At 50.1% G+C, this 20,919-nt stretch overlaps 1 protein-coding gene across 11 annotated transcripts in view; it reads left to right on the forward strand.

Annotated features, from left to right (window-relative positions):
* The first annotated feature begins 270 nt into the window (after positions 1-270).
* SRD5A1 (steroid 5 alpha-reductase 1) overlaps positions 271-20,919 on the forward strand; it is a 58,955-nt gene continuing 38,306 nt past the window's right edge. For 9 of the 11 annotated variants that reach the window (XR_009353695.1, XR_009353696.1, XR_009353694.1 and 6 more), the window contains exons 1-4: positions 273-715; positions 12,462-12,628; positions 13,603-13,704; positions 15,523-15,673. Coding sequence is in view for 3 of the 11 variants with exons in the window: in XM_059173608.1 (XP_059029591.1) it covers positions 435-715; positions 12,462-12,628; positions 13,603-13,704; positions 15,523-15,673 (701 nt within the window). In the remaining 8 variants the exon portion in view is untranslated. Of the gene's footprint in view, positions 716-12,461; positions 12,629-13,602; positions 13,705-15,522; positions 15,674-17,468; positions 18,128-18,927; positions 20,918-20,919 lie in introns of those variants that run through there. The other 2 variants (XM_059173606.1, XM_059173607.1) reach the window with 2 other exon arrangements.

The following is a 20,919-nucleotide window of genomic DNA, read 5'->3' on the forward strand; positions in this document are numbered from 1 at the left end:
GCTGCGTGGAAGACGCCCAGAGCGCCGCGACCCGTGCTCCCGCAGAGCAGCGAGCGAGGGGCAGCGCCGGCAGCCCCGGCGGGGAGGGGGCCCCTGGGAAGCAGCCCCGAAGTAGCCCGCGCGGGCTCCGGCAGCTCCGCGGACAGCCCGCGGCCGCGCGTGCGCAGAGCGGCGGGGGCGGGGCTCCGGCCTCGGGGGCGGGGCCGGACCGCCTCCGGCCGCGCGGGACCGCCTTCGGTCCGACCTGCTGGGCCCGTGCGCTCGCGCCTCCGGCGCCGGGGGAGGAGGGAAGGGGTGCGGCTCGGGCCCGGGCGCCGGCTGCGGGCGTCCGCCTCAGGTAGCCGCCCCCCCCGCCCCCACACCGGGGCCGCCACCTCCCTATAAGTGGCCCGCCGCGGTCGCCAGACCATGGGGCGCGTGTGCAGTCTCCCGCCATGGAGCCGGCCGAGAGCTTCCTGCTGGACAGGCTCGCCTACCTGCAGTGCGCCATGAGCCTCCTGGGCTTCGTGCTGCTCCGGCTGCGGCGCTCGTGCTACGGGCGCTACGTGTCTCCGGGCTCCGCCTTTCGGGTGCCGGCGCGGGCCGCCTGGGCGCTGCAGGAGCTGCCCTCGCTCGCCGTGCCGCTGTGGGTGTGCACCGTCGCGGCGGCCGAGCGTCTCCACCGGGCCCCCAACCGCATCCTCCTGGCCATGTTCCTCGTCCACTACGCGCAACGGTAACGGCCGGCCGCCTCGCCCCTCCCGGCGCCCCCCTGCCCCCCGGCGCCCCCGCCCGCACCTCTGCCTCCCTCTCCACCGCCCTCCTCCCCTGCCCCCTTGCCTGCCTTCCTCCTTCCCCGCTCCCGTGCCTACCCCTGGCAGCCTCTTTCCCGCTGCCCTTCCCAGGCGCCCCGCTCTGCACACCCGCCCTCGCGCCCTGTCCCTGCTGACCCTTCCCTGGTGTCGTCTCGCGGCGCCGGCCTCCCTCCGCCCGTGCTGTTCTCGCTCTGTCCCTGGCCCCTGCCCCTTCTCCCCTGCAAGGAGAGTTTAGCTTAGCACAGTCTGCGAAAGTGGGCGGGGCGTGGGCGCGGTGGGAGCAGGCGAGAGAGGGCTGGCTGCGGGAGCTGAGTGTGTGACCTGCGGCTGCAGAGGGGAGGAAGCTGCATGATGCGAAGGCTCGCTCGCTCAGCACTGTCAGAGGTACAGCAGCGAGAAAAACCTTTCCGTTCTCAGGGACCTCCGCACAGTGGGCGCGCCATCGGTACGCCCCAGTGCCTTCCCTACATCAGAATGTGCGGCTTTGACAATCTGACTAAAATGTCTGATAAACCATTGTGCAAGTTTGGGGGGCTGAAAACTGTGGATTTATTCTTGTATCCCAGAAATGTGTTTTACTATGGTGACGTCTGCTCTTGAGCTCAGCTGAACACTGACTTTAGCATTAAAGCCATTCAGCCTTTACTCGGAATGGGTATGCTGCGTACCTCTGTGATGGGGCCGCTGAAAATCCAAATGACTGATGGTAGAAAGAAAAGCAAAGCTATAACCCATGATTAATGAAAAACCTGATCTTGATTTGTGACCACCGAAGGGCATCCAAAAAGGAAAGAGAGTATCATACACGTGAATAACCAAAATCTCAAGAGTTGTCAGGAAGTGCTGGTTAAATTCACCTTTTTATAGTGATCATTTAAAATCCTTGCGCTGCGAGAACTCTCAGTGCCTCAGAGTTGATCATCTGAAATATGGAACTATAACAATTCACTTTAATGATTTTTAGGTTTATCAATTAACCCAGGGTTTGGGGCCTCTATAGTTTGTGTTTGAGTATTCCAGGTGTTTTCCAGGACATGTGGGACTGCCCTCACTGGAATGAAACCTGAACTGGCCCTTGAGAAGCAAATAACCCACACGATGCCTCCAGGACAAGCAGTGAAAGAGTTAGCATGTGGGCCAAGAGTCTACTCGAGCACGAGAGACACTGGGGACACAGAATCAGGGGCACCTGGGTGGCTGGGTTAAGTGTAACTCTTGATTTTGGCTCAGGTCATGATCTTGGGTTGTGAAACTGAAGCTTGAGTAGGGCTCCCTGCTCAGTGCAGACTCTGCTTGGGGTTCTTTCTCCCTCCCTCTTCTTCCCTCTCTGCTGTTGTGCTCTTTCTTTCTAAAATAAACAAAATCTTAAAAAAGAAAATACAGAATTCGTTGGAGCAGTACACAGGCACATTAAACAGGCACAGTCAAATGCTCAACAAAGGATTTCCGGATCCTGTAGTCCTGACACTTCAAGATTATTCCAGTGAACAAAATTGTCAGGCTGCTAGCGTTTTGCTGGTTTGGGGTTTTTGTTCTTATATTTTGTAATGTTGTCAAGCACTAATGTAGTTTGAATGTCAGTAGAATGTTCATGTCTATGTACATTTCCTCATAAATATGCTAGAACCTGTGTCTCTCTGTTTCTCTAATGGCCAAAAGCAAGCTCTGGAGTCAGACTGCTAGTCTCCCAGCCACGTCACTAAGGACATGGGATCAGTTACTGAGCTGCTCTACAGCATGTTTCCACAGCAGTGGGATGGGCATAGTGATGGCGCCAGCCCACAGGATAGCATGCATTTAAAAAAAGACAATTGCAGGGATGCCTGGGTGGCTCAGTCTGTTAAGCATTGGGCATGATCGCAGGGGTCAAGTCCTGCCTCAGACTCCTTGCTCAGCAGAGAGTCTGCTTGTCCCTCTGCCTGCTCTGCCTGCTTCTCTCTCTCTCTCTCTCTCTCTCTCTCTCTGACAAATAAATAAAATCATGAATAAAAATAAAAATAACTCCATAAAATGCTTGCACAGGATTGGCAAATCCAAATGATTGGTAAATAATGACCAAGACCATTCCACGTCACTGTGCAGGTGGGCACAGCCACGTATGTGCCCCTAAGGTAGTTGACATGCTGCTGCCAGTCTCAAGTGCCAGTAAGAAACTTCTTACTGGTGGCATTGGAAATGTGTAAAGGGTTAGTCTGCTGAGCTTGGAAAGCCTGAGTTTAGCCTTTTAACTAAAACATTCTGTTTCATTGTTTCCACTCACTGTAGGGGGAGACTGGGTGAATACAGCACCCCCTGGGCCAGAATCCCCTGGAGAGTGCCAGAATTTGACCCTTCACACTGGGGAGGCCTCTGAGACACAGAATCCAGGTGCTTTACCCAAGGCTATTCGATGGGGTGGTTGGGACTAAACCCTGATTCCAAGAGCAGAGGCTTTAGAAACATACTCCAGAGGATTTGCTAGGTCAGGTGTAGCTTTTCACCCTGCTGGGATGTTCTGTTTCAGGTTGTACTTGTGACCACACATATAGCCTATGTGGTTTTTGATACTCCATGTTTTCCATATAGAAGAGATAAACATTTTCCATTCTACCCAAATAGCTTATTTATTAAATGGTCTACTTGAGTTTCTCTCTCTCTCTCTGAAATGAATGAAAATCTTTAAAGAAACAAAAAAAGATATTCCCTTAAGGAATGCAGAAATGCAAGACCAAAACACATGCAGGATCTTTGTGGCAGAAGACTCTGATAAAGACGGGAAGGCTGTCGTGGAAGGGAAGAAGGGACAGCTATGGGAGAGAACATCCCAAGGACTCGGGTGGCTCCCCCTTAGGTAGTGAAGGACATTTGTAGGAACGTTTGTAATCCACGACAAACAACATAGTCTTCCGCAGCCCTCAACAGTTACAGTGTTTGCCCGAATCCTATCTGCACTGGAGTGTCTCATGCTGATCTCATTCTGAGTTCTGGAGGGCTCAGGTGTCTTGTCTTGCCAGCTTCGATTTTGCTGTGCGTGGAGCAGCGTCTGACCTCCCTCGGGCGAGTGCACATTAGCTGTGGGAGGTAGTTTCCTGTGGTCCCCAGCATCGGTGCAGAGCCATTCTGCATGTGTCAGAGGCCCTTCTAATGGGCCCCTAAACTCTAGTCGGAACTCCTGTTCTGCTGCTTTCTCTCCTGCCAACCAATTTTTTTCAGTATTCACTGAGCTCAGGCTGCCTTTGCTCATGAATTTTCTCTTGCCACTTGGTAGGTTAGTGAATGAGTCACTGGGCTTGTTCAGTTTGCTTGTCCATTTAGCAGTTGTTACAAAGCCCCCTTAAGCACATGGTCCTAATTACCACCCGGGGCCCCAGGGACCACCTTGACCGTGAGGCAGAGGGAGCGTGCTGAATGCAGACTTTGGCATGCCCACAGGGCCTCCTCTTCCTAACACCCTCCCCAAGGGCAGGGCTCAGCCAGCTCCCTGAGCTTGCAGGACCTTGATTGTGTTGTTACCCCTGATGGTGATCCTCAAAGAATCATACCTGCCCGGATTCATCGTCTCTCCTGCTCTCTTCTACCCATGGTCCCATGGGGAGAGCCTGGCCCTAGCCCCACTTCTAAATGTGCCATAGGGCACGTGTAATATTAAAACACATCAGGGAACTAGAGAAGGTGAAGCCCACACTAAACCCTTGGCCCTTGCCCTGTGGATTCAAAATTTGGGGAAAAAAAAACACAAAACTTTCATTCAGAAGTATAGAATGACATGTAATGAAATATTCATTGCATTGGTAACCTTGCCTTAAAAGCACACAGAGCTTATGTAAGTGTGTGGCTTTATAATCTGTGCCTTTTGTTGCAAAAGAGCATTTCAGAAGGGAAAAAAAGTAACAGGAACTGATTGACATCTTGGAAGTGCTATAGATTCCAAAGATGTCAAAATGTTGAGAAAAAGTAATATAGTTATTAAAATTATAACAACCACTTTCAGTTTTAAACATTTAAAAATGATTAACTCTACTGTTAGATCTGCTGCCAAATCACCAAATTGGATGTTTCATTGTAGCTAGGACACATTTCCAATTGGTTTTGAGTGCCAAATCATTTGTTGAATGAATATGCAGTTTCTCATTGCAAAATTACTGGATGTTCCAGTTTGTTGGGAGAACCTGTGGGGTGAGGACATGGCCCTTGAGCTGCCACTTCTGAGCCTCTGTCACCAGGCTCCTCTGAGCCTCCGGTCCCCATCTGTTACATAGGTTAATAGTAACAGTTGTGAAATGTTAAAAAAAAAAAAAATGTTATATAGGATTAGGAATTACTGGACACATTACATCAGGAACTGTAAGAAACACTCACACCGTCCCCAGGCTTGTACAGTGATGCATGCAGGAGGCAGACAGCAGGCTGCCCGGCCATCGAAGGTCCCAGAGATTCAGATTCTGAAAGCTCTCAGTTCAACCCCTCATCAGTGTGTCCCACAGTCCTGGGTGCTTCACAGCCACAGAGATGGGCAAGTTTCCTAGGTAGTAACAACTTGATGAAAAGTAAGTTCTGTCTCTTTAAGTGGAAGGGAAGGGGGGAAATGGGATATTGTAACATGGTAGGAAACAAAGTATCAAATTCAGTCCCACACTCCATCTGAGGAGGTAGAAAACAGAATCCTTTTGTAGCTGCCTGGGACCTGACAGTATGATGTCCTTTAGCTCATTATCGGAACCGAGCATTCATTTATATAACACATTACCTAAATAAGGTATTTTTTAAAAGATTTTATTTATTTATTTGACAGAGATCACAAGCAGGCAGAGAGGCAGGCAGAGAGAGAGGAAGGGAAGCAGGCTCCCCGCTGAGCAGAGAGCCTTACTCGGGGCTCGATCCCAGGACCCTGAGATCATGACCTGAGCTGAAGGCAGAGGCTTAATCCACTGCACCACCCAGGCGCCCCAATAAGGTATTTTTAAATGCAAGCTCCTCACGGTTTACCTTACAGATGATTTCCACATTAAGGGATATTCAACTTCCAGCTTCATACGTTTTCTCAAAGAGGGATGATACCCATTTCCCACAGTTCCCATGTGGAAGGGTGTTCGTCAGTGCAGATGAGACACCACGTGAGAAAGGCTTTTGAACTAAGATGGCCTGGGTCCCCCAGGTCGGGACTAGTGCTGTATGGGTCCAGCAGCCAAGTCTACCTTCCTCACAGAGCCTGGCCTCATGTCTTGAAGTAGATCTTCACCATAAGCAGCCTGGGATCCACTGTAACCCTTGGGTCCCCTTGTCCCTCTAGTGTCTAGATGAAGACTCAGATGAAAGTCATGCCCAGAAGCCCCATCTGCCCCATTTTGGCTCCTAATTGACCCAATTCAAAGGAAGCCCTTTCCAGCAATTGTTGCATGGACTTCCAAGGAAAAGAAGTAAAGCTGAAGGGAGTAACTTAAAAGAAGAAAGGCAATCCCCAAAATAGCAAGAGGGAGCAGAGTGATCCCCTCTGGAAGGTGCATTGCATCCGGCCATCTGGCTTGCTGAAGACCCCAGAGCCAGGAGGGCTTGGTTCATATCGGTGCCCTCAGCCTGTGGGGCAGGAGAAGCTGGGGAATAAGGACTCCCCCAGGAGCCCTCGTCAGGGTCTAAAGTCCTAAGTGACATTGCCTGAGGCAGCTTGTTCCCCTTCTGCCCGCAGTGACTTTATGGCTAGGCCTGTGGGCGTCAGGGCATTGCTGTCCTTCCAGAGGTCGGCATCAAGGAACAGAAGAGGTCGGCATCGGCCTTTCTGAAGCCCCGTTGCCAGTCCTTGCCTCACTGCTGACGCTCCTGTGAGACCAGAGAGAAGTGCATCTTTTCCCGGCTCTCGCAGGGCATACCCTGGAGCAGATCAGCGTGACTCTCTGTTCCACGCGTAGCTGAGGACCCAGATGCACAGACCCCATCCGGCAGACCTGGAGCAGACCAGCTGCACCCCTGTCCAAAGAGGCCGCCTGCAACCTAAGTACTGGGGCCTTGAGCAAGGGCATTTGCTAGGAAAGTCACAATGAGGTTTCCAGAGTGTAACTCCTATTTTAACCTAGGTCAAGGATCAAAACTTTTTGGAAAGGGCCATATAGTGCTGCTTTTAAGCTTTGTGGTACAGGGGACAAAATAAACGATGTAGTGAAAGAGATATTTCACAAAGATTTCTATTGAGAAAATTCTAATTCTAATACCTTAATTTTAAAATTTTTTTTAATTTTTTATTTCTTTTCAGCGTAACAGTATTCATTGTTTTTGCACCACACCCAGTGCTCCGTGCAATCCGTGCTCTCTCTAATACCCACCACCTGGTTCCCCCAACCTCCCACCCCCCGCCCCTTCAAAACCCTCAGATTAAAAAAAAAAAAAAAAAAAAAAAAAAAAAAAAAAAAAAAAACCCTCAGATTGTTTTTCAGAGTCCATAGACTCTCGTGGTTCACCTCCTCTTCCAATTTCCCTCAACTCCCTTCTCTCTAACTCCCCTTGTCCTCCGTGCTATTTGTTATGCTCCACAAATCAGTGAAACCATATGATAATTGACTCTCTCTGCTTGACTTAATTCACTCAGCATAATCTCTTCCAGTCCTGTCCATGTTGCTACAAAAGTTGGGGATTCATCCTTTCTGATGGAGGCATAATACTCCATAGTGTATATGGACCACATCTTCCTTATCCATTCGGCCGTTGAACGGCATCTTGGTTCTTTCCACAGTTTGGCTACCGTGGCCATTGCTGCTATAAACATTGGGGTACAGATGGCCCTTCTTTTCACTACATCTGTATCTTTGGGGTAAATACCCAGTAGTGCAATGGCAGGGTCATAGGGAAGCTCTATTTTTAATTTCTTGAGGAATCTCCACACTGTTCTCCAAAGTGGCTGCACCAACTTGCATTTCCACCAACAGTGTAAGAGCATTCCCCTTTCTCCCCATCCTCTCCAACACACGTTGTTTCCTGTCTTGCTAATACCTTAATTTCTGTAACAGATGTAACACGGAGGGTGGAATTCTTTATTTGGTGGGGAGAGCATTCACTTCATTGGGCTTCAGAGTCAGCATTCCCCATGACCAAAATCCTTGGCCAGTGTTCACCCCTTGATGCTGATTGATGGGCGATGAGATTTTCTCTCTCTCTCTTTTTTTTTTTTTTCAATTTTAAAGATTTTATTTATTTGAGAGAGAGGGAGCATAAGCAAGGGGGTAGGAGGGCAGAGTGGGGGGAAAGAAGCAGACTCCCCACTGAGCAGGGAGCCCAAGGTAGGACTCTTGGATCATGACCTCGGCTGAAAGCAGACGTTCACCGATGGAACCCCCAGGCACGTCAAGATTTTCTCTTTGAAAGTGTCTTTTCATATGCATTGGTACTGCCAGATTTTGGTTTCAGTCCACAAGTTTCTGATTGTAGTTTAACATGTTCATTACTTGGAAGATGTTTATGGAATTCTGTTGGACTCTTCTGTTGGTATTTGTCCTATAGTATGTTTCTGCAGTGTAAGAGTGTCTTTTGGTTGACAGGTGGCGGCTCCTCAGTTACAGTTAAATAAGTCTTGAACAGTTCAAACACCACTGGAGGAACTCCGTCTGGAGCTTAGAAATCGTACCAGTGCAAGTTTGCATGAGAAGGCAGATCTCACTGCTGCTTTTGACTCTAACAGCACAGAAAGCCTGGGAAGGAGTTTGATGTGACTTGTGCTTCTGCCAATGTCACTTGTTGCTGAGGAGGCCAACGCCGTGTACGTTTTGCACATAGGAGATATTTTTGCCTTACAATTTTAGGTTGAATTCACTGAAAAACATTATCAAGTCTGCAGCAAAAGCTAATTTCCAGATCCCTTTAAACCTCAATAATAATGGTTGAGACACTTTTTCTTACAAAGAAAAATTTCAGTCTTGGCTTTGAACTCAGAACAGTGGTTATGTCCATGGACAGAAGATCAAGTTCACTGTTGACATTGACGGTTCCGTCACAGGCACTAATCAATTTGGTGGTGTTGTGGTTTGGTTTCTTTTGTTTGTTTTGTTTTGTTTTGTTTTTTGGCAAAGTACCTGCCATATGGAGAGCAGCTCTAAACACCTTCTATTCTCACAGGCTTTGTAAATCTGTCACGCGTGTGTGTTTACCACCAGCATTTACACTATCTTAGCGGGTCTCCCCTCGGGTACTGCATTAGTGTTTCCTCAGCTTCTGTGCACACGCTGTCACTGCTGGTTGTTGTGCGAGGACCCATTGGAGCCTGATTTCTCTGCCACTTCAAACTCGGTCCCAGCTCAGTTACATGTCAGTGACCTCGGTGACATCGCAGGAGCCCAGAAGCCTGCTCACTCAGACACTGGCCTTGCTTTTCAACTCTCCGCTGACCTCACTTTCAGCATCCTGACTCCACAAGCAGCCGTCCTCCCCGAGGGGCTCATCGTGTTCCATGAGCTTCTGTCCTCTGGACGTGTGTCTTTGCTGCAGGGAGTGAGCTCACCGTTGGCAGACGGCCCTCATTGCCGGGTGAAACAGGAGGCGGCCCCCAGGAACTTCCAGTGGTTGTAGCCTTCTTTTCCTTTCTTTTGTAAAATTCTAGAACTGGATTCTTTTTAATTCTTGCTTTGCCCTGACCATTGCTTTCCTGCAAGTGGGGGACGACATCACAAGAACTGCTTGTCTGGTAACGCTGACCTCTAGCCTAGTCTTGCGACACAGCCACGGTGACCTTGCATCCCAGAGTGCTGAGCCACTTACCACGGGAGCAGAGTGAGCCACACCCCACTGGGTCTGCGGGGCACACGGAGGCCGCTTTCCCTGTCTTCACGGGACAGGTGCACACTGATGAGAGAACAAAGTGACGTGCACTCTGAACGCCACTTGCCGCGGATCTGTGCACACCGTGCAGGGACGTGGACACAAGAGACCGCCACACCACGTGCCGTGTCACTCCTGCGCAGCTCAGCCCCAGCTCCTGAGCAGCCACAGAATGGACCCAAATGAATGACTGGGGCCATGTCACAGCGCTACTCTATTTGTGGACGCGGACATTTGCACTTCGTGTGATTCCCGTGCATCCTGCAATATCCTTTTGATCGTGTCCCCTACCGTTTAAAAAGGTAAAAACTGTTCTTATTCTCAGGCTGTACGATGTGGTACAATGTACAATTCCAGTGGTGAACTGGAATTGGGCCAGGGGCTGTGTTTGCTGATTCCCCATCCAGATCCCTTTACCGTCACAGGCATGGAAGGGACATTGGTGACAGGGGAGGAGGGGGGCGTGAATACCACACGGGACAGGTTTGGGTTTCACCTCGAGAAGGTGCCAGCCCGTTTGCCAGTCGTTCACAATTCAGCCCTGAACTTGAAACTGAATTGGAAGAAATGAATCAAAAGTTTGCTGGGCATAATTCTCATTTAGAAAGTCTACAACTTTTTTTTTTTTTTTTTGTACATTCTGGTGGGAAACATCTACCACGTTTGCAGACTGGTTTGCTCAGTGTTGCTTCTAGAAGGCTTCTTTCATCTATGATGTAGACATTTGTGACATCTCGCCCAGACATCTTCCCACGTCACTGTCCTTCCGTAACGATTCTGTGTGTTTCAAGCTTCCACACTTTGTCCTTCCCCTTCCTGATCCTGGGTTCCTATTACACTGCGTTGAATTTACGTGGGTTTGTTCAGGTCCCCAGTTTCGGGTTCTGGAGAAACTGAGCATTCCACGCTTTCGCAGGCTTCTTTCTAACCGAGTCCAGCCTTCACCCCCTCCCATGGTTCTTTCTGCTCTTTTTTCCCTAGTTCTTCAAACTTAGAATTCTAACACTTTGTCACTGTGGTTTGCCCCCTGGAAAATTCCCTGAGATCGTAACTCCCAGGGAGGTTTTCTCTCAATTCCTCATCCTCTGGCCCTTCTCTGCTTTCCCCTGCCTAAAGAATCATCCCTTGAGCTGACGCTCAGGGAGAGAGTGAGAACTGATTGTTTGCTTCTGGCTCTCCTGCCAAGGAGCAGGATGGGGGTGGGGAACGAACACCATCACCACGATGCTGGATCGCAGCGAGTCAGAATTTCTGCTTGTTTCTAAAGGCTCCCCCACTGGTCCAAGACACAGTTACCCAGTCACCCAGATCCGCCTCTTGTGGTATGGACGTGCACAGTGGGCCTGTATCCCAGATGCCCGTTCACTGTCCCAGCTCTGCTCAGGCATGAGCCGTGCTTCCGCAAAGCAGAAATGGCTGCAATTCCCTGTTGTCTTTGAGAGAGAACAGGTTTCCACACTGGTTTCCAGGCAAGCAGCTAACCTCACTGATGACACACATCGGGGCCGGACACATGCTTACATTCAGCTGGTGCTTTGCCCTAAACCCACATGAAGTCCGCTCTGGGGGAGTTGGCCTGGATAAGAGAGAACCTTGAAGACTGCTTTTGATTGCAAGAATGTTCTTCCCACGACCTGAGTGAGCCTGTCACAAGAGAATGCCTTGAGGACCTGTAGCCAGCGTTAGGCTGTCACTACTGCTGCTAAGATCAGTTCTGGTTTTGCCCTTGGGTAGATGGCCAGAATGGAAACAAATAACAAGCTTTTATATTTTCCCTGTTTTAAGATATAACCTACGGAGGATGAAATGCACTCATTATTAAGAATGTGGTTTGGTCAGTGTCGATGGTTGCCTACAGCATATAATCGCCACCACAATTAAGATACAGAACAGTTGCGTCCCCTAAACTGTCCCTATGCCTCTGTGCAGCTTGTCCCCTCCCCCAACTCCAGTTGCAGCTCCTCTAGAATGTTAAAAGTCACTTTAGTCGCTTTCATTCGTAGAGGGCTGTTCGAGTTGTCGATTTCCTTGTGGGTCAGTTTTGGTCAGCTGTGTCTTAAGGCTTTTGTTCGTGTTGTCCAGAGGGACACATTTATTGGCATGAAGTTTTTAGATGGTGATCCCTTACTATCCCCTTCAGGTCCATAGGCTGCGTAGCAATAGCCCTCTCTCCGCGTATTAGGTACTGATTCTACAGAGGAGATTCAGAGTACGATGTCGCGTCCTTTTTTCTCCGTAAGATCCACTTTCTTTTCTGTTTTCTCCCCCTAAACTTTCACTGGTGTGGTGGAGCAGAAGAAGCTGAGCCTTGGGATACCCGGTTTTACACGAAAGCTCAGCCATGCACGAGCTCTGTGACCGCGAGCAGATGGCTTCCCCACACTCAGTCCATCGTGTGCTCTGTTCTGCATGTGTCCTGGGGTTTCCTGTGCGGGTGTCTCCAGGTACCACAAGTGGGGTGTTGAGTGCTCAGCCAGCACAGCTGCCGTGCTGATGGGCGGCATGCGGTGTCCCCCATGTGAGGGAGGATGAGAGTGAGGGAGGATGATAGTGAGAGCCTCTGGAAGCCTTTACTGCGCGGACGAGAGTGAGGGAGGATGATAGTGAGAGCCTCTGGAAGCCTTTACTTTTCTCTCCATGTGTGTCTCGCATCTGATACAATTAGAGTCCAGAGTTTATGCACTGCTGTGAGCATTACTGAAACGTGGTGAACTCTTTATCTACAAATTCTGCTTTGAACAGAGTATATCGGTATGAGCATTACTGAGAATGGATTTCTGAACAAGGAAACAAGATTAAAACCCCAAGACTTGAAATAGAATGGCAGAAATGAGATTCCTTATCACTGATCTATGTTTTATGTAAATGTGTTTCTGTTTCATGTTTCCTCAGGTCCTTGATTTTCCCGTTCCTGATCCGAGGTGGAAAGCCCATGCCCTTGTACACATTTGCTTTGGCCTTCATGTTCTGTGGCTACAATGGCTACTTGCAAAGCAGATACCTGAGCCAGTACGCCGTGTATGCCGACGACTGGGTCACAGATCCCCGATTTCTAGTAGGTGAGTGTCCCCCTAAGGATGCACTCCGTTGTTCTCATCAGAACCTGGGTTTTCCTGTCCCCGCAGTTCCTGGCTAGAAAGCCCATGCTCCTTGAGAGAGAGGAGTGCTGGTCCACGACCTCGTGGCAGGAGGCCGAGCGCCAGAGGGAGAGGCACGTGGCCCCAGCAGCAGCAGATGACGCACATCACCCCTGACTTGGCCCAGAAAGCATGAATACCTGTTCCTAAAGCAGACCTCAGAGTAGCAACAGGTTCCGGCAGAGCAGACGACAGAGGGAAACTGAGGAGCTCCGTCACTAACCCTGTAATCTAAGACCGTCATTAAGCTCCTGCTGTTCCTAACGGAAAATAAGAAAAAGTCCGACTGGGTCACCTTCCAACAAGGCCATTAGAGTTTCCTGATTATGCTAACTTGCAGAAGCTATTAGGTCTTGTGAAGTTTTTGATTTTTTAAAATCTTTATTATTTTTGTGTTCTAACTAAAGCCTTATAAGTTCTGAGGAAAACTGAAAATAAAACATCAGTAGTCAAAAATATATGCAAGAGTGTAAAAAAAAAAAAAAAAAAAAATACACCCCCTCGAGGCTCCTGGTGATGAGGAAGTTTCTTTTGAGTTTCAGAGAGTCCCGTGGCTGTTTGGTTCTTGGTTTAGCGCTTCCTGGAAAGGAGCCTGGGCCGAGTCTTAAGTCCTACTTCCGAGCACACCAGTTATCCTGTCAGAACATTTAGAGCAGACTAGCTGATTTACTGGTATTATTAGAAAAACAAAGCCCTCTTTTGCAGACCTGAGTGCAGCACTTAGGTCTCTGAGGGAAGCATTATATTTATTACAATGATCTTCACTATCAGTTGTGGCAACCTGCTCCTTAGTAACGATAATAGGACGGATTGGGGTTATCCCGTTCATTCCGGCTTGGGCCTGGGGGTTTCCTGGTTTATGGACTTAATGCTGCTCTGTATCGCCTTTTCTGTAGGGTTCTGCCTGTGGTTGATAGGCATGCTGGTAAACATCCATTCAGACCACATCCTGAGGAATCTCCGGAGACCAGGGGAGACTGGGTATAAGATACCGAGGGGTATGTACTGACAACAGGAGACTAGATGCCGGGCTCTCTGCAGGACACCTTGCTCTTTCAGTTTTATCCGATCCAATAGCTAATATCTAGTCACAGCCACAAATTTTCGATGTGAGTCACGATTAAGATAGCAATCACTGTGGTTATTGTTTTTTTAGAATGACAGAAGAGCTGATTCTGGCTAACCGAGTGGCTATTAAGCAAAAAGGAAACTAGTTGTATCTGTTTGGAAAGAGAATACGAGGAACATCTTCTGGTTTACCAGGGGTGCCCAATACCTCATTTCTGGCCATAGCAGGAATAGACGACTGGTCCTCTGTCTGAAAACAGTTTAAAATGTTGGGTACATGTTGTTGTTTTTATCTTTTAAGATGCATCTGTGTGATGTCCAGAAATGAAGTCAATCATCAGAGAGCAAAGGCTGGGTGAATGCTTGAGTCCAGGACCCAATACATAAGAGTCCGTAACCGCTAGCTGCCCTCATGCCCTCAGCTTTGTAGCTGAAATGTTTGCCAACTGTGGACAGTCCAAAAACCTCAAGTCAGGAGTTAGGATCTGTGTGGTCCTAGGGAGGGGGTGCCCTCCTGCATCCAGCCCGCACAAACCCAGATCCCCAAAGAGACCTGTCTTCAGCTCTAGCCTCTGAGAGCCTGGCAGGCCACACGCCACAGAATAAGAGCCACAAAACCCATGAGGACATATGGTGCCTTGAGTGAGAGCTAATTAAACTTGGGAAATTTTAGATCTTAGAGTTAATAGAAACAGATCACGAAGTGAATATCTAGTTGTTTAAATAATTAAAAGGGATGAAATTATAAAAAAAAGAGTAACATATCATAGAAAGAACTAAATAGATACAAGATAGAAAGCAAGGGAGATTCTCAAACTAAAACAAAAAATTTAAGACTCAGTGGGTAGAACAAAAACATCAGTGGAACGGGAAATCACATGGCCGGGCTTAGATTGGAATCCTTATCTTCCTGGGAACCCTACAAGGGGAGAACACAACATGACAAGCAAAGGACGGGAAAAAGCCTACAAATCTCAGGTGGTTTAAACTGTGGCTCTAAGGTGGTCCTTGGAACATGCCCCTCTACTCTCCAGCCTCAGAGCCTTTGCTGCCTGGAGACCCCAACCACCAACCCCAAACCTCCCCTGCCAGCGAGGCCCCTTCCAGCCACGGCCACAACCAGCCTTCCCTCCGCCCACAGCCCGACTTCTGGGCCCCTCCCACATGCTCTGTTCCACAGCACTCCCCACCATGTGCTGGGCTCCGTGCTTTCCTCGTGGGGCTGCATTGGGATTTAGTGTTCCGGAAGGGGACATGTTGTCCACGGTGCACTACCAGTGCCTAGAGCTGGGCCTCACCTGTCGTGTGGACTTGAAGGATCTATGAAAATGGATGACTGAATGAATGAATCTGCCCTTGAAAATTACTACTTTCCTCCAGTTTGGGTCCAGGCCTCTGTGCAGGTCCGTCTGATTAAGCTAGTGCTTCACTGTTACTCTGTGGTCTGTGGCCCTACCTGGGTTCCATCTGTGGGATTCACTGATGAGTCAAGTGACATAGTAAAGTACACAACAATTGTAGCATTTTATATTCAGATGAATGGTACATATTTACTCCCAGAAATCGGCAGACGAAGTGGTAGAACTAGTACCGCTGGGTGTGTTTCGTTGACTGCAATTCTGGAGCAGTCGTGTTTCCCAGGGCTGAGCCGGTGCTTTCTAAGTAAGCGCCCACGGCTGTCTCGTCGGTCAGGGCTTTCCCGGGCATCATCTGTAGGAAATGCACCCCTTGCCTGTGTTTCCTTGCAGGAGGCTTGTTTGAGTACGTGACAGCAGCCAACTACTTCGGGGAGGTGGTGGAGTGGTGCGGCTATGGCCTGGCCAGCTGGTCCGTCCAGGGAGGGGCCTTCGCCTTCTTCACCGCCTGCATCCTCTTCACCCGGGCCCGGCAGCATCACCAGTAAGTCTGCGGACACGCTCCGCATGCTGGCCCTGTGCTCTGGCCTTACTATAACCATTCTCGGGTTATCACCAGTAAGTCCGCCGACACTCTCCGCATGCTGGCCCTGTGCTCTGGCCTTACTATAACCATTCTCAGGTTCCGTTCTCGAAATGTTCACATTGGTTGGAACTGCCAGCTCACGGGGTACACCGCGTGTTCGCTAATCGAGTCCACAACCACACAGATGTCCAAAGAAGAACCCGCTCTGAGAACCACCGGGTGCACATCAATGTTATCATTGGCTGCACCGGAGTCTGAGCCCCTCCAGACGTTTGTCGCTGGAGCCCATGGTCCAGTAAAGCTTCGGGCAAGGGACTCGTGGTCTGGCCAGGAGCACGCCGTCTGCAGGATGCCAAGCGCCCACAGCTGGGCCCGGAGGCGCACGCCATGTGTGGAAGAAGCCCGGCTGGACCCTCACGCAGCCCCTGCACATGAGCGCCCCGCACCCCTGCAGACCTGCAGTCTCTGTCCGGACTCCCAGGCTGTGCGCGGCATCAAAATCACATTGTTTCCCAAGGCGAGGGGCCCCGGCCTGTGTCAGACCCTCCAAACAGCCTGTGATCTCGGGGACCAGTACAAACTCATAAAAACCAATCCAAGGCTGTCAAAGGGGAAGCGAACCTAGGATAGCGCCCCTCCCAGTCCCACGCATGAAGGGACTGAGGCTCAGGGAACAAAGTCCCAGCTTTTCAGACGGGAGAGGTCTCTGGCCGTCCCCTGAGGCCATAGCGATGATGGAAACTGGGCAGGCGGCTCACATCAGTGCCCATGGGGATCGTTTGTGTCCCCTGAGCTAGAAAGGGCCCTGCCCCCCTTCCCTGGCTGCATTGCCCCAAACACATTTCGTGAAGCTCTTCGATGCCGCCCATACTCTCGGAGGCAGACACAGACACAGCGTCGTCTGACTCCACGGCACCCGCCATCTCTTGAAACGGGGCAGAGAGAAGCCCCCAGAAGGACAGACTGATGTCATGGCATCGTGGGATGCAGACAGACTTTTCAGAGTCAGAATTCCTAGGTTTCTTTCTGGGCTCACCATGTATTTAAAGATGCAGAAGATTATTACCAGAGACACTGCGGAGAACGGGCAGAGCTGGAAGGTCTCCTTAGCTAGGTTTTGTAGACCTTATGCCGAAAGCCCGAGATTATTGAGATCACAGGAGAAGAACCCTCCAGCGCTCCATGCGTTGAGGTGCCCCACTGTGCTCCAGACAGTGGGGGATCTGAGAGCTGGGACCTGTCCCTATTCCGGAGCTGCGGAGGGGGACAGAGGTAGGAAAGCTCACACCGAGAAAGGCTCGGAAGCAGGTTACAGCATCAGAGGTGACAGGAAACGAAACGATTTGCTATGATGGGTTGAATTGCATTCTCCCCCCGCCCCCCAAAGAAGATGTTGCAGTCTTGACCCTGTGAATGTGACCTTATTTGGCAATAGGGGTCATCGCCATCGCAGATGTCATTAGTTGGGGAGGTCACACTAGAGTAAGCAAGCCTCTGACCCAGCAGGACTGGTGACTTTCTTAGGGAAATTGCACACGTGCACACAGGACAAGAAGACACACACGTGCAGACACACACACAAAGACAGCCGTGTTAAGTGTGGAGGAAGACCGGGGTGATGCCCCCACACACCCCTGCGGCTGCAGCAGCTGAGAGAGGCAGAGCAGGAGCCTCGCTGAGAGCTTAGGAGGCAGCATGGTCAGGCCTCTGACCTCCGGAACTGGGAGAGAATAAATCCCTGCCTCTTTGGAAGCCCCCTAGCCTTTGGGGGCCTTTGTTGCAGAAGCCGCAGGAAGCCAAGACACCAGCCTCTGAGCCACCCAGAATCCGCTGGGCTGTAAGGAAAGATAGAGGCAACGCGTGTGAGTTCTGGAGCCCTGCGTTTCCTCCTGCCAGAAGACGCCACGCCAGCCTGGCCCCAGAGCTCATGCTGCTGTAGGCGCGTCTGCCCAGGTGGGAACCAAGCCTTTTGGAGAAAAAGCAGTGACAGCAATAGCAGGAAGTCTGGGTCCAGCACAGCAGTCCTGTGCTCCTGGGGACCCCCTGCCCCATTCCTCCCTTCCCCCCACCCTTCCCTCCTCCTCCCCAGCCAGGGCCCCACCACGGCCGCCTTCCCATTGCTCACATCGCCTCTGAGGAACGAGCTCCTCTGGGGCATTAGTTCCATGAGAGAGTAGGAAGCGGATGTTGGCTGGTTTCTAGTAATGGAGAAATGAGACGGTACTGGTAGCTAAGAAGTTGGATCACAGGAAGACTGAACAAGAGCCGAGTCGGTGGTAAAGACGCTTCCTCAAATGACCATGGGAAGGTCTCTCTTGACATGTGAGTAGGAGATATTCAAATTTCTAATGGGAAATACTCAAATTCTATCATTTGAACAGGAAATAGAAATAAATAATTTCATTTTCCGAATGAACGTCTCTGTTAATAAAAACCCAAAGGTATTCTTTGCTGAAACCTTCACGAGTTGAAAGGATTCTTTTTCATTCTTTTGCTATTTATACTGATGTCACTGCAAAACCAATATTAATTGCCGGAAATTTAATGAATTCAGCTTAGTGGAAGTATGTTCAGAAATGTTGATTTACCAGCTGAAGACAATGGAAAAGCTATCTTTTTTTTTTAACTAATCCCGCAAACCCAGCTGATTACAGAAAACAATCCATGGGGCTATTCCTAGCCCTCTGTTTGGTGTTTTATGATGTTCTCAAACTAATGTTTTATTACACTCAGTTTATTTCCATAATCAGATGTGAAATGTTTAAATTCGTAGAGAATTACACTGACAATGAAGCTCTAGGTCGGAAACATTGGGTCAGCTGTGCCAAGTCGCTAACAGATATAGTGGTTTGAGGGCAAAATGTCAAGGAATGGGAAAGAGGAATGTTTTCGGACTGTTCTCTCCACTGCCAGCCTCGAGCCGCGTGCTCACATAAGGAAGCTGCCCTGGCTTGGAAGCGCTCCTGCGGCGCCTGGCCAAGGGGTCATCTGAGCCCAGGTGTGTGCTTGTCCACACCAGGGTCCTGCAGGTGAGGCCAGCCTTCGGGGACAGCCTTGGAGGAGGGGCTCTGTTGAAATAAAAAATTGTGTGTAATCTCATTTAGAAAACTGAAGTCCATGTGTCTTTGGGACACAATGACAGATGGCGTCGTGACCTAAACAGATAAAGACCCACCAGAACGAGTCTGTGAAGGACGTCCTTGTTCTCACAGCAGAGCTTCGGGTCTGGGAGTGCATGGAAGAAACGAGACTCGCAGGAGAGGAGCACGGGGCACTGAACTTGCTCATGGGCCGGAAAGACCACTGGTGCTTTGAAGAAGAATTCGAAGATCTCTGTCCGATTCAGCCTAAACCGCATGTGATGACACAGGCAGCCTTCAGTGATGGGTTGCCTTAGTTTCGACCTCAGTTCGGGCTCCACAGTGATAAAATCAAGACAAAAAAAATCCATATCCAGCTCTGGTCAGTGTCACATAAGTGACAGCTTTGATTCTAGGGATGGAACAACACGTGAGAAAAATATGCTGCCTGCCCTATTAAAAGTGTGTGTGTGTGTGTGTATAATATACATACACATATTTATAAATTTTGAGATATGATTTCTCGAGCTGGATCCACAAACGTCATGATGTACATGAATGAGAAAAGTAGTTAAATCATTTTAGCAAAGTAAGTTTTATTCCGATAGAATGGTGTCTATGAAATGAATCGAATGTATTTGGCAAATCTCTGCATCGGGTGACAACACTTCGATCTGATACAGGCTCGCTCTGACATCATAAGGAGCCAGCCGTGCTGCCCCGTGCTGCTTCTGACCGTCCCAGAGGCACGTGTGGGCATCACCGGCCTGGTCTTGCTGGTCTGAAGGTGTCACTGGCTTCCGGGCGGGTGCCTGGCGTCCGAGAAACCTGCTTGCGGTCCAGGGGTGCCCGCAGGCTGAGTGCCTTCTGGGGGCTGTAACATAAACACTGTAGATGGGGGATGGCGGGCAGAGGTCTGAGGTCGGGGCCCGTGTGCTGGAGCTCCGGTAACGGCCCCTGCTGGCTGTACAGTCCGGTTCTCCCGCACTACCCTCAGTGATGAAGGGCCATGGAGCTCTGGGGGATCAGGACACAGATCCCATTCCTGAAGGCTTCACCCCATGACCCAGTCCCCTCCCAGAGGCTCCGCCTCCTAGCGCCGCCCCCTCAGGCATCAAGTTCTTAGCCTAGGAATCTGGGTGGGTTATGCAGGGGGAACACTAGGGCCAGCCTTCGAGGACTTGCTGTGAGCAGAGAGGAGCTGAGTATGGCACTTGCCAATCCACTCCGTGCTGCTGGCGCCGCAGCCACCTCGACGGGGGCGTCCGGTGTCCGGGCTCCTCACAGTCTGGAAGAGAACAGCCCCGCGTAGGAAGTGATGCTTGCTCCCGAGGCCTGCATCAGAGCGCGTGGCCTCCCCGGGGACTCAGGACAGCAGTGGGTTCTCTGGAGGCTCACTCAGGACAGGGCAGTGCACGGAGGCACCCGTGGCCGTCTGAAGGGCTGCAGTTCCCCCTTGGGTCTGCCAGCCGCAGGGTGAAACATGGCAGAAACCAACAAATTTTGTCAATTCTCTGTCAGGTTGCCTTCATGATGCATTTCTGCCATATGAGCTCATAGTCGCTTCCCATCATGATGCTTCGTCTATTTCTCTTTTGTGCTGACGGGAACTCCTTGTTTCTGGCTATTTCTCCATCTTGTGGGGTCACTGTAAGTGTTCACTCCATCCACATAGCTGCTTCCCTCCCCAGCTGGCCTCTACCCCAAAACAAATGGGGGGACTTGGCATTTATATCAAAGCGGAAAATGCGTGTTTGTTCTGAATGCTGGGCCGTGCAGCATCTTCCAGATTTGTCTGACAACCCCCTGGCATGCAACCAGGTGACTGTTCCACAGACGGGGGGTCTGCAGCCGTAGCTCTCCTGGGGACTGCAGAAACCAGAAAACGTCCAGAAGAAGACCTTCGAGACACTCCTCCTGAGTGAATTAAATGGATTTCTTCCTATGAATCATGCTTTAGAATAAAATATATTTAGTTATTCATTATAGAGACAAAATCAAACTACATATCTGAAATGCCACAGTTTTTAGTGTTACTCCTAAAAATCTCCATAATGCATAATGAAGTGTTGTCCATTTTCTCAGCATCTAAATGTTTAAGCAGCGAAATTATTTCTTTTTCTT

The sequence above is a fragment of the Mustela lutreola genome, chromosome 5 (genome assembly GCF_030435805.1).
Source record: "Mustela lutreola isolate mMusLut2 chromosome 5, mMusLut2.pri, whole genome shotgun sequence".
Classification (NCBI taxonomy): Eukaryota; Metazoa; Chordata; class Mammalia; order Carnivora; family Mustelidae; genus Mustela; species Mustela lutreola.